Genomic DNA, 17,663 nt, shown 5'->3' on the forward strand with positions numbered 1-17,663 from the left:
TAAATCACGATTTTGTTCAATCTTTAAAAAAAAAACAATGTTACATCATTTTTTTTTTTTTAAGAAAGAAAACATAAATTTAAAACGCGAAACAAATCGTTGGTACAAAACATAAATATAATAATCTAATATCCACCTAGTAACAGAAAAAAAACAAATTATTCCCTTTTTTTTTTTAGACTTCGGACGAAATGGTATTTCGCTCGGATCAGTTAAGACGGCGTCATTCGAAGCTCTCAAAAAACACATAAAAAACGTAAGAGGGCACAAAACGTGCGGTAGTGCGAGAGACCCCAATTTTTTATTGATTTTTATCGCATTATTATTTATTTAAATTTTTTTGTTTTTTTTTTTGTGATATTTTCGTTTTGGAGATCTTGATTATAATAATAATAATAATCATATACATAAATAGAAGAGTACATTACGGTTGTGTTAATTGTTAAACGTATCAGTTTTCTAGAAAAAAAAATATTCAACTAACATTCATACACTTTATGACGGGCAATGCAGAGTGGCCGGCAGTTGGCTGTGGTGTCCGATGGACATGGTCATTTGCGGCTGCGGATGGTAGTAGTAGTACATGCCGTGCCGGGCCATCATTTGCCAGGACAGCTCGGCGATGAGCGCCAGGGTCTGGTGCCTCTCGTGGATCATCAGGCACACCGTGCTCTCCTCGACCACCTGCTTAAGGACGTTGAGGTACTGCAGTTTCATGTACTCCTCCTGGGGCGCGCAAAAATGGTTTTTCATGTAGTTCTCCAGCTTGGCGCGCTGCTGGTGGATGTCCGAGAAGTCGATGAAGAACCTAGAGCACATGTACCGCTCCAGCTTCTTGGTGCCGTCGCCGTCGTAGTCTGGCGCGTAGTTGCGCAACAACAGGTTGCAGTACTTTAGCAGACCACCGCCCCGGATTTCTTCCGGGTTCCTGGTGACGATCAGCTTGTTCTCTAGATGGTACATGGCGTCGCGGAAGTCGCCGTACACCGACTCGCCGACAACGGTCGGGTAGAAGTTCTCGCTGATCGGCACGCCGCTGCTGCACTCGTAGAACAGCAACAGCGAGTCGAGCACGATCTGGAACGAGTCGACGGAGAATTCGAACGGCCTCTTCATTTTGTCGACGAACTTGAGCTCGACGTTGCGTTGCCCGGGCAACGTTCCCAGCGATATCAGCGACCACCGGTCGCCGTCCTTGTTCACTTTGACCATTTTGCTGACGTACGCCTCCTTGATGCTGCACGGCGTCATCCGCTTGCGGCTCACGCCCTCCGGCAGCAAGTCGACCAGCGCCCTCAACACGGCGGACTTGACGCGGTCGAAGTCGCGGTTACCGGACAGGCTAACGTTGAATATCAGGTCTAGGTCGTTGTACGGCTGCGTGTCGGTGGTGAGCACGTGCGAGGCCGCGCCGCCGTTCAGTCTGATACTCTTCACGTGGGTGGACGACGCCGGTTCGTCGGTGCCTGGGGTGGTCGCCGCGGCGGACGCGGGCCCGGCGGCCGGTTCCACGGAAAAGGCCACGTCGTCGTCTTCTGGCGCGGTTTGCACGCGGAGTCGGTCGCGGACCATGGCCACGAGATCGCGTAAACGCACTTCGAGCGTGGGGAAGTTGCCGCGGCCGTGGATGCTGACGGTTTCGTCCATGACGTCGTTGAGCCGGGCAACCTGTTCGTAGCTGAGCACGGCCAACCGGCTGAGATCGGTCTGAGCGCGGCCACCGGGCTTATGCCGGTCGTCGCCGCCGCAAGTCGAAAGCATGGCGGCGGGCCGCATGTGGTTGAGGTCCTTGGACACGTCTAGGTGACCGTTCTGTAAACAGAAAACAAAAACAACGGTTAAGGCACTTGTACTTAAGTAACTTTGTAAAAGCTGTTCCGGGCAAAGGCCGGAAGATTTCAACGGTTATTCGTACACAGTAAGAAGTGCCGTTAGCGTCTTACAGAAATCAGAAAAAAATCCACTCGTGTCGACAGTAGTTATTATATTGCATTTCCTTTATCTATTTCGTTTTTTTTTTTTTTACAAACGTTAACTCACCGTCGTCGTAATAGTGATATATTATAAAAAGGTTAGATAAACTGTTAGTAAAAAAAAAAAACCTTTGTATAAACGACGGTTGTGTATTACCCTTTGATATGTACACACGAAGATGGAAAGTGTTTACGCGAATCTCAAGTGTGGTATTTATCAACTCACTTGTGCAAATACCGACTGCGGTAAACGGCACAACAAACAGCTCGCGGTTTTTTCAATAAGAAGCCGCCACCACGTCGATGACGTTCGTCCAAAAAACGAAATAAAAAATAATTTCGGTGTACTTGGGAACCCAAACTGAAGGTATTTTGTACGAGAAATTTGTATCGTTTACACAACAATACATCAAACATGATTAACGCGAAGAAACGGAAGACAACTGTCGGGTTGTTGTTTTCCAAAAGTCCATTAAAAATAATAAACAAGTTAACAAAATTTATGTCACAACCGACAGGCTTCTTAGTGCATTTCATCCAAGTCCTTCCTTTTAAGAGGACATCATACCCGTAATCAGTACTGCGTGGGCAATTTTTAATTAAAAAAGCTAAAACAGTTATACATATACATATTTTTTCCAAGTATGGTAGTGCCGCCCCCGTAATTTTTATAATTGGTAACGTTTTTTCACAAATTGTTTGTTATTGATATTATAAAAATTGTTGTTGCTGTACCACGTCCGACCACGGTTACCGTATCCGAGTCAAGGACACACAATGTGGTAAAATAACTGGTTTTCATGTTGATGTATGTCTGTGCGCGCACCGGATCTACACAGCTGCTGAAAAATGGATCATAAACGCACAACGTTTGTCAACAACGCATTCACAATTAAAATTAAAATCCAAAACCAAAGTAGATCTGGCATGGTAATGTCGTTAAATACACGGTTAACCCTAAGGCCCTCTGACCTTCTACCCTTGCCCGTTGTAGCAAAAATGTTTATTACATAATTTTGATTTTGTTTAGAAAACATGCATTTAGTTTTTGAGGCGGTTTATAAGTAAGCTCAAAATATATATAAGTACCAGATGTTCTAAATTTTTTTTCAGATATTATACACTACTTTTTTCCTTGTTTTCCTAAATTCCCATTAATTTAATCTTTGTAAAAAGAAACTTGTTTATTAAAAAATTAATAATAATAAAAAAAAAATGATTACTTAAGGGTCAAACAGGCTATCTCGCACACAGCCGGCTGTAGCTCGGTGCACCAACCAATAGTATTGGTTATAGTTGTTTGTTATTTAACGAGTACATGACGTAAGTAGAAAAAAAAGCTGGTAATTACAAATAAAAAACAACACCTGAAGAGGCGATAAAACCGATATATATATATTTACACATAATATTTATTACAATATTATTATTATCGCCGCGACGTCGATAAGTGTGTAGACGAGTCTTAATTAATTAGTTATTACAAATCAAACCAACAAAAATATATATATATAATTAAACTAGACTCAAAAGAGCGCACACGACCTTCGTCGTAACGGTCAACTTATCGGTATAAAAACTGAATTTCCGGTGCCGATTGGATGTCCGAAATAGAGAGAGAAATTATTGTAGACACATATTCTATGCGAGTATAACAAAAATGTAAATACATTTTTTGTATTGTTTATTTCAATAATTTTACCGTCCCGTCTAACCTTTTGAGTCAGACATTTAACTTATTTTTTTACGGTGGTTTCAATAAGATGTCACAATAAAATATAAACAATCGTAAAAATAGGATTAAAAACCTGGTTTCAATACATCTAATATGTCTCAAAGGGTTGAACACGTGAAATGAAACAATATGTTGTAAAAATAACCAGGCTGAAATGGGGTGGAAGACGGGCGGCAGCAGGGTGATTCGAACAGCTGCTAAGCGTGGGCGCGGCGGCGGCGTAACGAACCTTCTGGAATATTCTATGGCGCGCGCCGACCGTTCCAAATTTTCCGAGCGAGTGAAGGGTAGTTTTTTTTTTTTTTTTTTACTTTACAACCTATTTTTTTTTACTCGTTCTAAATATTAATCGTACATAAAAATATATTGATATATGCGTACTTGTATGTTTAGATCCTTTTCCATTTAAGAAGGTTGTTAATATGGCGTACGACAATTATTATTATACTGTTGTTGTTTCGCGTAGACTTCTTTTTTTTGGCTTTTATTTTTGTTTTTCAAGCTTAGTAATTGTGTGGCTTATTTTTTATAATACACACACGACGACGTATAATATATTATTGTTCACTGTAATCGCGCACGTCAGTTTCAAATTTTTAATTTTATAAAAAAAAAAAAACGTTCTTTAAAGGTTTTTTTTTAATTGATCGACGCTTCAAAATACCGTTTTTGTTTAACCAATAAAAAACACCACAATATCGGTCGAAGAACACACCACAAACACACGCACAGTGTGGTGGCCACTTACTTGGAACGAGCGGCGTACCGAAGGAGGACGATCACACACACTCTCACACACACAACCACCGAGGACCGCAAACGAAACGGAACTGCCGCGGCGGCGGTTGCATTGGCGACGACTTGTCGCCGGCGTTAGTCTGTCGGCTGAGCTGTTCCACCCCCCTCCGCTCCACTTCTCTATGTGCTCTCCTCCCCGTACCGACGGACGGTAGCGCGCGCGATATTAACCGTAAAAAATTATTATCGTGCAACCGCATAGGGGGGGACGGGGGAGGGAGGCGATACCTCCAGCAGTGTCGGGACTATCGACGGCGATGCCATTGCGTTTAAAAATAACGTGTGCTAAGGGCAAGGCGATCAAACGCGAGAGGCGACAACAAATAAGACATATACCGTCTTTACCTTATGAGGCGTTTGCAAGCTCGGCGGGTTCTATTATGCGACACTGCGATCATGACAAGACTGTGTACGGTTTAGGTTAACTTTTTTTTTTTAAATACTTCTTTGGTCCGTGTGGGTCTGAAATTATTGTAATAACGATTATGACCCAAATAAAATTATACAAATAGTGTGATTTTTTTATTTTTTTCCGCCAGGTCGAGTTCAGTCCAAATTTAGCATTATCGTCGGTTAAATTAATGTGCCAAAACACATGTGTCAACTATAATATACTAATCTATCTATCTGTATAGACTCTGCTCGCTTATGAAAATAAAAATTGATTAGAAACATTAATTCAATTGAATTTATTTAAAGTGGACACTTTGTATACGAGAGTAAGCTAAAATATACAATAAAACTATACTATGGAAAGCGTAATGTAAGTACGAAAGTAAAAAAAGAACTTTGGCGCATTCTGACGGAGGTCAGGCTGTTAATTTTTGGAAATTACTGTTAATACCACTATTAGTACCTGTATAGACATTGAAAGTGATGAAATCGTTTTTAAAAAAAAATACGATAGCCGTGTGCGAGGAAAACGGTTTAGTTGGACAAACACTGAAAAGGTGAACAATTTGTTTTTTATACTTCTTTTTCAAAAAAAAAAAAGGTTCCGCACTTGTTTCCACACACGGGCGCATAAAATAAGCGCCATTGGCGTTCGCATAATTTTTAATATTATTATTATTATTACGGTCTGTCGGAAATCGTCATGTATTATTATGTACAACTATATTATTATGTTGAACAAAACAGCTGCGCTACAATGAAACAGCATTGCTGAGTGGTAAACATGCGTCAGAGAGAAACGTGCCCACGATTCTTATTTTATGGCAAATTTTTCATATCGGCGACGTCAAAACACCATAGGCGCAACTAGACCTACGTTTTAGGGGGTGGTAAAATTATGTATACCTGACCAAACATTATTCTTATCTCTGAACCATTAGATATAAAATATTCGAAAATAAAAAATTTAAACAGAGTAAGTACGTTAGTAAAATTGTATCATATAAATCTATGATTGTTGTTTGAATTTTTGGGGGTGATAATTTTGAGTCTGAGGGTGATGAAGTCTTCCTATCACCTCCTCTAGTAAAATTATAATCATTAGACTGCAAAAACCGCAAACGGGACCACCGACCGAGTGCCCCCCCCCCCATAAATTGTACTACCGAATTTTGCGGAGTGCGACTTAAGTGCCATAATAAAACATATGTGCACGCTTGTGACGTCGGCCTAACCCCCGCCCGCCGGTTTCGGGTTAATTCATTCGACATGTAAATAACGTTCAACAGAGCTGCGTGGGCGTGGGACGCGAAGGGCGGTTACACCCTAACGACGGGGACGGGTGGTTTTTTTATTATTATTTTCCATATTATTATGTGTGTACAAAATTCTAAATGGACCGGCGACAAAACCGACGAGCGTAGGCGTCGGTGGCGTGACGTCATGCGAACGCGTCGGCCAGCGGCCGCCTACGTCATTGCACCGTGTTGCGTTACCGTTGCCGCCGCCGTCGCGACCCCTAGTTAGGCAACACAACAAACATATTACACCGGACTATCCTACAAAAATGCATTCGCGTTATTCGGTGATTCGTTTTATGAGAGATTGAATATTTTCATATTAATATTAATATATTTTTTTAACATTGCGGTCTACATCAATGAACATGACTATATTAATTATTATTATCACAACTGAAAGTGATGAAATGTTAAGAAATTAAAAAAATACTTTTTCAACATCAAATATAGTAGTAATAATAATGCATAAATTGAAAAAAGAATATTATGCAATTTTCTGAAAAATTACATCATCTAAAACATCATAGTCAGTTTCGATGCTAAATATTTTTGCTCTAAAATTGGCAGACTTTTGAAATAGTTAAAAACGTATGACTATGACACTATGATAACCTGATAAAATATCAAAATGAATCAATCGTCATGACTTTACTAAAAACATACATTTATAATTGGTTAAGGTTTAAATTAATGCTTTGCAAAAAATTGTCTACATAGTACTCTTAAGTAATTTAACATTTTTTGACTCCAATCAGGAATCGTAATGCGCACACTACATACTGTGTTATCTTTTTATTAGGTAGTTTTTAACTTATTTTATAATATCTCAGTACACATAAAGATTATAGAAAGACTTCTAATAGTTGTACAATAAAACTACAATACGGGCGTCTAATTGAAACAGCACTATTTTCGGTCAATCGATATTATCAATAAACCGCAATCCAATAAAAATGTTAATAAGTCAACAAGCCTGCAATGACCTCAATAAAAATATGGCACTATACATTTAGAGCTAATAATCATCACAACAGACAGATATAAATTGTGTTTATATAAATGAACTTTGTCAAAAGAACGTAATAAGAAATTCGCACGATTGAAAATATGTAGTTGCAATAGCAATACATTTTAAATTGACTTTTTTAAACTGCAGTTAGTTTAGTCTGTATACGTTATAAATTTAAGATAAACAAACGTTTTTTTATGAATTTGCGCCCTTGTCGCCTAAAAGTTATTGTTTTAAAACTGGTGTTAGACAAAATACTTTTAGATATATTGTTAAAAATTATGTATTATTACTGTGCTGAATCAATTATTAAAAAAAGTCTCTGTATTCGCTCTAGTGGTATAATATTGGTTACTTATTAGTTATTATTTATTTTATAACATGTAGTGTAATATTCTAATAAAAAAAATCACAATACGTTAGCTTATGTAAATAGAATAATTGAAAATAGCATATTCAAGTTATCGAATAAGTAGTAGTCCTTATCGTTTTACAGCGTATCGTTGCAGACCGAAAACGAGCAAGTGTTTACGAAACATTATCATATTATTTTTATTCTTCTTGTTTGTACGAGGTGTTTTAACAAACAATCTTACGTTATTAAGCATAGTAGAAAAGTGTTATTGTTTTCGATTGTCTTATGGCTTAGTCATAGCACGAGCCTGACAACCATACGCCTCAATAAATACAATAAATGAATATAAATACACTGATATAAATAATAACAAAATATAATGTTGAAAGTTACTTTGAAAAAAAAAACATTAAATATATAATTCATATTAATCAGTAATTATACAAATAAATAGCGTTATAAATTTCAAACGTTCGATCGACAATATATATTAACGGTCTTAGCCTAACCTACGACTATTATCAAGGCCAAAGAAACTGTTTTAAAACGAACATTCTCCGGCGGATACATGGATAAAATATAGCTAGAATAGGAATATTTAATGGGATCCAACATGGTAAAAAAACCTCGGGCTTAACCTCAAAACAACAACACGATAACAGTTGGAATATAATTAATAATTTGTTTACTTTTTATCTTCTAACCTACCTATTCAAAGGTGAAAAATTAGAAAACTGACAATTGTCGTTAAGAAACCATAAAATATGCACTTAATATTATATTTTATCCTTTTCTTCTTTTTTTTTTTAATATACAACTAAAGAAACCCAAAACAAGGCATCGGGCAAATATTTCGATTTAAAAGGTATTTAAGTAAAGGCAAATTTTGTCAAAATCTTAATTTACCAAGAAAACTAGCGTATTTTCATTAATACTTGTAATGAGGAGTCTTTTTGGGTAATTCGATCATTACAGCGTCTATGCCCAACTATTTTTATAACGTTTTTTACTATTTTACTTTGTTATTATTGCTCAGCTATTAACTCTACCTTTCTGTTAATAATTGAAAAGCATTCTGAAATTGAATAGTTAAGAAATGTTGTCCTGTGTGCATCAGTCTAGATATGGCGTGTGCTACTACATGTGCGCACACAGACCTGTTAAAGTGTGTATTTACATAATATATTATACGTAATTTGTTTTTCAATTAAACCTATATGCAGCGAAAACAAATATCGAAAAATTAAAAATAAAATACAACCTAATAATAAAGAAAATCAAATACCCATCCCATATGCCTTGAACTTAATGTGCCCTCGTGTACACCTGGGCACGTTGGTGATATTTTGTTATTTATTGCTTAAACAATGTAAGCGTTGTAACAATTATAGCTGATATTCCTAATGTAAAAATTGCACATTAAAATTTAAGTAGGCTTGTGATTTGAACACGGAATAGATTTAAGTAAAAGAGACACTGAACACACCAATGAAAACAAAAACATGGCGGCTATCTTCTCATTTAGTGTATATGTACATATATATATAGTATATACCCAATATCTATACACAACTAATGTATAGACGATATACATAACAATACACTATATTATACTAAATAAGAACATGGTCGACACGTTTTTCTGTAATCTGAAAGTAAAAGTATCTTCCATGTGAATTGATTCAATCCGCGGCCTTATTTGAACTCCAATAATCTAATGGTCAAATAATTCCTACTACTGCTAATGCCAAATCTGTGCTAATACTTACTATGTGTGTACCTAACAAGTACTTAGATTAGAAAAGTACATGTTTAACTCCCAGTCAAAACAATATAAACAACGTTTAGTTGTTGTTAGTTGGAAAAATATGTAGCAATGTTGAACAAATAACAAAGCGGTAAAAACGTAAAGGTATTATGTTAGTATTTTTGTACACAGGGTGGTCAATTTAACGTAAGACACTCATTTTCTCGGAAAGTTATAACAATTTAATAGTTTTTCTTTTTGAAAACGTTTTTATTTATATTGTTTTATACATTATTGTTTGATACAATTACTAAGTACTAAATATTTACCCATTGTGCTATATTCTAAAACTTTTAAAACTTAAACGGTAACGTATACAATCAACGAACTTTTCAAATTAAGAATAATTTCCTTCGATAACCAATTTTTTATAATTACTTTTAACGTTATTAGAGTTGAAGTGCGGTTGAGTAAATATTTAGTATAATTTATTTTATTGTAAAATAATATAAATAAAAATGTTTTCCAAAATAAAAACTATAAAATTGCTAATACTTTCTGAGAAAAAACGGAAAAAGTTTTGCATTTAATTTATCACCCTGTATTAAAAATAAATTGCATTTTAAGAGATAAATTAAAATCTTGTCTTGCGGCAATTACCGGTGTCACGTGTAAACTGCGTACTCAATGTGGGAGTACAAAAAACAATATCATAATTTTATAAATAATCACTCACTATACATTAATACGTCGAGTATTTATGATAATTCTGTAAAAAAAGCGAAAACAACAGATGTGAAACAAGTCTAGAATAGTTGAATACAAATTATTCAATCACCACACACTAAGTACCAAGTATCGTCATGGCAAAATATGACTGCGTAGAAAAAAAAATTCCAAATACTTGACTACACTTTTTTAAAACAATAAATTATTAAGCTAAGATTTTTTAATAATATTTTCAGTTGATTCGCATAAACTTCGAATTATAAATACTTTTCCATACCAATTAAAAACATGTTAAAAAAAAATTATCTACATGGAATAAAATTCAAAAAACGGTTTTAACGTATAGCTTTATCTTTGGGATGATACCGAACCAAAATGTGTTTAATCCTCATTGAGCTTATCTCATACAAGACTACAGACGTCGGTACCGTCGGCTAATTGATGGAAAGCATTAGTATTATCCCGCAAGTGGATAGGATTCTCTCAAAAATAGATTAGGACTTAGACACCGGAGCACGTTTAAAATAGATACACTACCATGTGTATACACAGGATAACACACGGTCACACAATTTTAAAAAACTCCAGTAGATTTAATCTCACAGAAATATCTGACGATGTACTCTATCGTTTAAACCGAGATATCCCGACGTCTGAATTTTAACAGACATATGGCTTAATTTAATTACAAATTTGAAGTATTGTCGAGCAGCTCTCGATATTAAAAAAAAAAAACCAGACAATTCGTTTAATGAAAACATCCGTCTGCAACATGTAACAATAAAAAAAATTTTGTTATCACGGAAATACGCAATTGAAAACCTTGTCTGGAAAGTAAATACAAATTTTGGCAGCTGTTTAATGCCCGTGGCCAAGCGATTACGGTTAAGGCCGACCGACATAGCTTAAATAATAAGATTGTGTAGACGGTAAATTTCTGCAGTAGGTCTGCTGACGAAAAATCAACAATCCTTTGTTGAATTGCGTAACAGTTTAACCAATTTCACGTGCACGGACATCCTCTGTCAATGAAATGGCGCGGTTGCTAATCCAAACGTTACTTATGCCGGGTCGCTTCATTAAAGGGTTAAAATAGAATCAGTTTTTTAGATTTAGACATTATTTAATTGTCTCGTAATGGTACGTTTAAATTAATTATATACAAGTATTCTCCTTTGTATTTATTATCGACTGAATTCCCTTGGAAAACAGAGACAATCATGTTTTGAGAAACACAGTACCGCACTGTCGTTAATATTGATAAAAATAAGTCATCGTTAAGTTTTATATAACGTCGTACAATCAAATTTCTTAAACATAATATATTATTATCTTGTATACACATTGAGAGTATAGTATTTCAATGTTGGTTATGCCAATAGACAATTATGAACTGGAGACCAGAATCGATAGCTGTGTGTCGTCAACAGACGAGTAAACAAATGAGTCACCACAACAGGTCGTCGTTATTCCTAAACGCATAATCGATCGTCTCTGTGCAACGGCAATAATGCAGTTTAAGGTGGTTCGTCGTGGGGGTTTGTGTCCATCAAGGTCCTTTCTCTCTCTCTTGTTTATGGGCGTACTGAATTGCACAATCGGCCTAAACTGACTAAAAAAATTCATAAAAATACCAGCCTAAGATATACTAATTAAACTCTCCCCGACATCCAGCTAACTAATATTAATAACACATATCTAGCGTATCGGCGCTTACTATAAGATTCCACATAGTTCCACCCCTGGCAACGACGTTACGATTAAATAATTAAAAAAAAAGTAAAATAATAAAATAAAGTAAAATAGTTCAGTTAGCCCAATGTCAGGGCAGCGGGTTGTAAGTGTAGCGGCCAAGAGAGAATGTGGCCTCGAAATACCATTGTCGTAACACGGTGTACTATTTTTTTTTATATATATACACCGGTGTGTATAATCGGCGGTTAAACGAACGAGCCAACATAGCAGCTAAAAAAATAAAAAAATGATTGATGTAATAATTGGTGGTAAATGTTTTCATTGTTACCACCGAACGCCTATTTCAAGTACAACAAAAACAATCGCTTTGTCACAACACCAACTCTGCATTAAGTATATTCCGGGTGTTTTTTTTAAATATATGCAGTTGATAGATTTTTTTAATTTATTCAATGTTCTGGGCAATGCCAATTTTTGGAGATAATTCGAATACGGAGTTGTTGTTTTTTTTATATCAGACCAGAGCGATACATTTATTTTTCTATTACTTCCCCCATCCCCATAGCGGTCAAGGACAACAGCTACAATAGCAATGATAATAATACACATTTACAATGACCAATGGTATTGCATCGAGGGCTCGGCAATACCTTACACTTGTTTAACGTAATAGCTATTTATACAAATGAAAATTTTAAAAACAATAAAAAAAAAACTAAACCGCGTCGTCGCTAATCAAACAAAACTGTTTGAATATAGATTTACCACTGGCTTTCGATAGCACAAAAACGACAATCCCAATAAAAACAAATTTAGATAAAATTAGACACTAGAAATGTGAATTCGCCATTTATGCAAACGATTTGCGGACGTCATCATATTGTTTACGACCTACTTGCGTAAACGACTATAGAATAGTAATGATTTACATTAACGAAAATTCTTCTTTTCCTTTGCTCTGCACTAAATACACTAAATTCCAAAAAAATAAATTTTTTACTTGGGTATTTTACAAAAAACAATCAAATATTTGTAATTAAATATTTTACAAATAAAAAGCTAAAGTTTAGTTTAAAAATAAAAAAAATCATTGTGGATTCCGTTTGTACAATATAATATACCTAATAAAATGGTAAAATTAATTTAGATGAAAATATTTTATTAGAAGACCTTAATTCGAATCGGGGGCCTACTCCAGGAATATAACCGTACTATACCGGGCAATGTTTGTCTTACCTTGATTTATCGCTATTTTATATAATAAAAAAAAAATAATAAACGAGTGAAACGAGTGCTGCAATATTTTATCAAATGATTTGAAGAGTAATTATGATGTGTACGTAGCATAGTAGTTACACATGTTCTATTGTTAATGAAGTAAAATATGGTTAAATATAATTAGCTTACAATCGTTACGGTCTCATTTAAAATAATTTGGGCAGGCAAATGCGAATTCAGTGAAAGCTGTACCTACAGAATGACTGAAAGTAAGAATGGTTCGTGAATTCACATATTATTACTCGAACGACTTTATTTCCCCCTTCTTGTATGATTGAAACATATAAGTGATAATTAATAAAAAATTGAATTAATTTGTTAAATACACAAAAAAAATGCGAAATTCCCAGTATATTTATAATCTGAGAGAGCAAGGTTCCCAAAGAAAGGTAGATAGTAAGCTCCTTAGTCCCTACTCTCCTCCACCGTATCCATGTCGAAATAAAAACACTTAACAAGAAATAAACTTAATCGTTTATCAATAAATACACTTGACTCGAGAATTTCTACAAAAGATTTTTTTTCAATTTCAAGTAGGTAATTTTTTTATTTTATTTAGCAACAAGCAGATTAGGATACACAGTTATTGGTTTTTTTTTTTTTTTTAGGTTTGATAAAAACACGCTGTGTTTGACTTAAGCTGACTCAACAACAATAAGCACAGCTTTCGTCACAACCACATTGTTGGTTAACTACCAACATACGTACCTAATTAATAATGTAATTAAACATTGCCGGTCGAATGTTGGAAATTTTAAAGCGGATAAGGTAAAATAACAATTCATAAAAGATAGTCCTGCTCACTCATTACATGTTGTTAGTATTTTCTGTTAACAATAGTGAGCACAAAAAAAAAAAACTCGAGGTCTCGGTGATGTTAACAGTTGCAAAATTTATAGGTAAACCATCAATAATTGCTAATAATCTATTTGTTAACATCGAAATGTACATTTTTTTAAATTAAAATCTATTGGAGTTCCATCATCGGATGTTTTTTTTTAAACAAGTGATACACAGCTAATTGGATATATTAAACATACCACATGCTTATTGTACGAATATTGTATTATACAGATTGTATATTATTTTTTCTATTAAAAAAAAAAATTTAATTCAGTAGCTCTAATTTAAAAATACATAGTCATATTATCTGGCAAAATAGGCCTCAAGTTCCGGTCGTTCCAAGCAAAATAATCTTATGTTTAGTATAGTCATTAAAGTAACCACTAAAGTATGTCTTGCAGTGGCGAGGCATGGGTATTTAGATCGGGGAGACATTGAAAAAAAATGGTGTTACGTTACTTGACAGGGGGACTGTGCCCCCTTGGACCCTCTGTATATTTTATTTTATCTATACTGTAAAAAATAAATGTTCAAAAACTAATAAACTAAATGGCATAGGCATATTTGAAAACGTACAACACGACAATCGATACGACGTACATCGATAACGGAGAACTGATACCGTCTACCAAAACAATAATAATATGAACGGCGGTCGGTGAGACATGTCTCATAGACAATTTTGAAATTGTCTCATTTATTTTTATACTAAATTTGGATAGACCCGGCGGCCGGCAGCGCGACCGCCCGCTGATCCGCGTCCACAACTATTCTATTCTAAGAATACTATTACAAAAAAAATATACTTTTACATTAAAATTGGTTATAACATTTTTATACACATAAAATAAAACCAAATTTTGGTCCGTATTATAAGTGGGTAGACATTGTCTCTTTGTCTCCTATGACGCTTCGCCACTGATGTCTTGTAATATATCCACTATGGTATATTTACCTAGAGCTGAACTTTGTATAGACTTTTTATTTGTTTGTGTGGTATTTTTTTTTTTTTAAGAAAGCTACACGTACTCCTTATTTCACGACTTCGACAACGGTTGTTGTCATTTTTAAGCGATAAAAAAAATAAACACTAAATTTGGGCGCGTTTAATTTGCTCGATTTTCACAGAAAATGTATACGCGGCAAAATCGGTGTCATGTTAGCCACCGAATTCGGTTACACACCGATTTAAGTTTGCTTACAGTAAAATAGTAATAATTAAACAATGTGGTGTACAATGTACATATACGCTGTACGCCGAATAGAGACCAGAGCGCACAAATTAGTATATATAATAAAATTCAATAATGATTCTGACCTCATTATAGCTGTATTTATATAATTACTTATCATTCACGTAATTACCGACACGACACCGACAACTAGAAACAACATTGAACGAATATAGAGAGGAGTATATACAACATTTTAACCGACTTGGCAAAATATTAAGTTTTTCCTCATTACCATTATTTTTGGAGAACATAAATAAGAGCCGCGTCGTCGTGTGGCCGTATGGCGTGGCCAAAGTGTAACCCAGTGTTATATTTTATAACAGTGGAACGACTCGAATAAAATCTCCGTGACGAACACGATTGTAACGGAGGCTAACATAACATATTTTACAATATTTAACACATAATATATATTTTTAACCCTATTATTAGAACGGAATTCTTGTTCATTCCATTAATCAAACAGCGGGGTTGGTGGGAGGGGGGCAGTGGTAAAACAAAACGCTCTAGACAAAAATTGTCAAAATTATACATTTTATTACAATAAAAGAACACACAATCGAGCGGGGAAACCGAAGAAACCATTGTACAATACGTTATGCGTCGAGCTAAAACAAACTTATCGAACTACATAATAATAAGGCGGATCCAGGGGGGAGAGGGTACTTGGGGGCAATTGCCATCCCTGTTACCAAAAAAGTACTATATTCATAAGTATTAGTATCCAAATTTCTGAAACTTCAATGAGCTATTGAGGATGAACTCTTTTACGAATAAATTCGATTGGTTTTAGTACTGGTTATTTTTTGCATTAGATAAAAGCGTTAAGCGTACATACACCTTGAACGAGATGTACACAGGACGTATTGCGATTGTTTTAAATTGACTTTAAATATATTAATATAAAATATTTTAAAACACTTCGTATATACATCTATGCGACTATCGTGCATTAGCAGTTATTTATTGTTTTATTTTCAAGACATTGAGGCAGATACAGTGCTTGATAGACTACCAAGATAAATAATGAAAATAAGATTTTATTTTATAAAATAATTAAAAGTATTAGGATTGTATTAGTAAATAGTGCATAAGTCATCTAGCCTCTAGATTCTGCTCATGTTAAGTGCCCCAACCGTACATAGATGTTAGATCCGCCCTTGCACAATACACAAGTCTATATATTATTATGAAATAGACATCTCATCTCGATTCGGACACACATGACACAGCGTACAGGCATTTCTCTTTTATCAACAGCTGCTATCAAGCCAATATATTGTTATTTTTGGCGCGGAAGTTATATGATTATTATTATCATATCTTGTACTTCCTGCATGACTTGCCGTGCGCATAGCCGTTATCACCAGATTATATATATATATATATATATAATAATATAATCTGTGTTATCACAATGGCTGATTCGCGCCTGACCGGCGACCGCTTACGCGTAACCACTAACCACACTGTCACTATATAGTGCCGCGGTACCGGTCATTGCCGTGAAACTTATCATGACATTCTTTCATTCGGTTGTGTCGCTATTATTAAATAACTTATTATTGTTATTGGCCAGATACCGCAACAGGAATTCCTCTGAATATATTTTTATCATCGTTTTTTTTATTATTATAGAAAAGTAGTAGTACCTTGTCGGTATACGGAAACGGCAGAGATGGCGTACGCGCCAAATGTAAAAACCCAAGTTGTCAGCGTCCGTAAATAGACACGAATAGCCCTATTATGCACCCTATAGGCTGACACGGATTGCATCCGTCAACGGTTCGGAGGTGTAAATTAAATAAACTATACACCTACCACGCAAATTGTTATTCGACTTTCGAGTTAAATAGGGCAAAACAAATGGCAGACTCACCTGCATTATCGGCAAAGACGAACCCTGTTCCACCGATTTCATTTTCGACTGATAGTCCTCCCGGTAGAAGGGTTGTTGCTGATGTCTTCTCCTGAAGAACGACCCGGCGTTCCTGTTGCAACCGTGCCGATGATAGCTGTTGTCGTTCCACATTATAATAATGATGATAATAATATATTATTATTATTGTTTTTATGGTTTTATTGTAACGCAAAACAGACGACCGGCGACAGCGGGACCGTCTTTTCTGTAATTGATAAAACGGCGATGATAAGCGACGGCGTAGACCGCGGACGACACGGGATTTGTGCACAAATAATAACAATATAAGTAAAGAAAAACGAAAACGCTCAACTAACGGCGACGACAAGAAACGTACAGAAAACGTAAAAATCAACACGAGTCGTAAACGTCAAAAAATAATCGGTAAACTGATAAATGGTTTATGGTAAAAATACGAAATTTCTTCTACTCTCTCTCTCTCTCTATTTTTGAAAAAAACGTCTGGATTGTACGCTCGCCGCCGCTATGCACTGTGCGACAGTGACGGATGATTCGACAACGTCGGTCGGCACATTTAAGGTCGACCATCAGATGAAACGCGACGTTGCCAGACAGACGAAAATACTTAATTTAAGTTTTAACAGAACTGCGGTCATTAAAAATGATACGTTTAATTATGAAACGTTAAAA

General features: G+C 35.4%; 1 protein-coding gene across 2 annotated transcripts; it reads right to left on the bottom strand.

Annotated features, from left to right (window-relative positions):
- Positions 1–329: 329 nt before the first annotated feature.
- LOC126838311 (terminal nucleotidyltransferase 5C) lies at positions 330–17,515 on the bottom strand. Of its 2 annotated transcripts, none has more exons than XM_050572639.1 (2): positions 16,971–17,515; positions 330–1,812 (listed from the first exon to the last, which is right to left on the bottom strand). In XM_050572639.1, the coding sequence occupies exons 1-2, from the start codon at positions 17,121–17,123 to the stop codon at positions 496–498; spliced, it is 1,470 nt and encodes a 489-aa protein (XP_050428596.1). In that variant the 5' UTR covers positions 17,124–17,515; the 3' UTR covers positions 330–495. The 2 variants fall into 2 exon arrangements, with proteins under 2 accessions (XP_050428596.1, XP_050428598.1); XM_050572641.1 differs by lacking the exon at positions 16,971–17,515 and adding an exon at positions 4,090–4,575.
- Positions 17,516–17,663: the final 148 nt, after the last annotated feature.

Source organism: Adelges cooleyi, unplaced genomic scaffold, assembly GCF_023614345.1.
Source record: "Adelges cooleyi isolate 19-005CV unplaced genomic scaffold, UGA_ACOO_1.1 ACOO_flye_CR_arks_rails_tigmint_CR_PRNA_30, whole genome shotgun sequence".
In the NCBI taxonomy this organism is placed as follows: domain Eukaryota; kingdom Metazoa; phylum Arthropoda; class Insecta; order Hemiptera; family Adelgidae; genus Adelges; species Adelges cooleyi.

Coding starts and splice junctions, on each gene's coding strand:
- LOC126838311 (XM_050572639.1), bottom strand. CDS start 17,123: ATGTGGAACGACAACAGCTATCATCGGCACGGTTGCAACAGGAACGCC. Junction 1,813..16,970: donor CGTCTTTGCCGATAATGCAG/GTGAGTCTGCCA, acceptor TTCTGTTTACAG/AACGGTCACCTAGACGTGTC.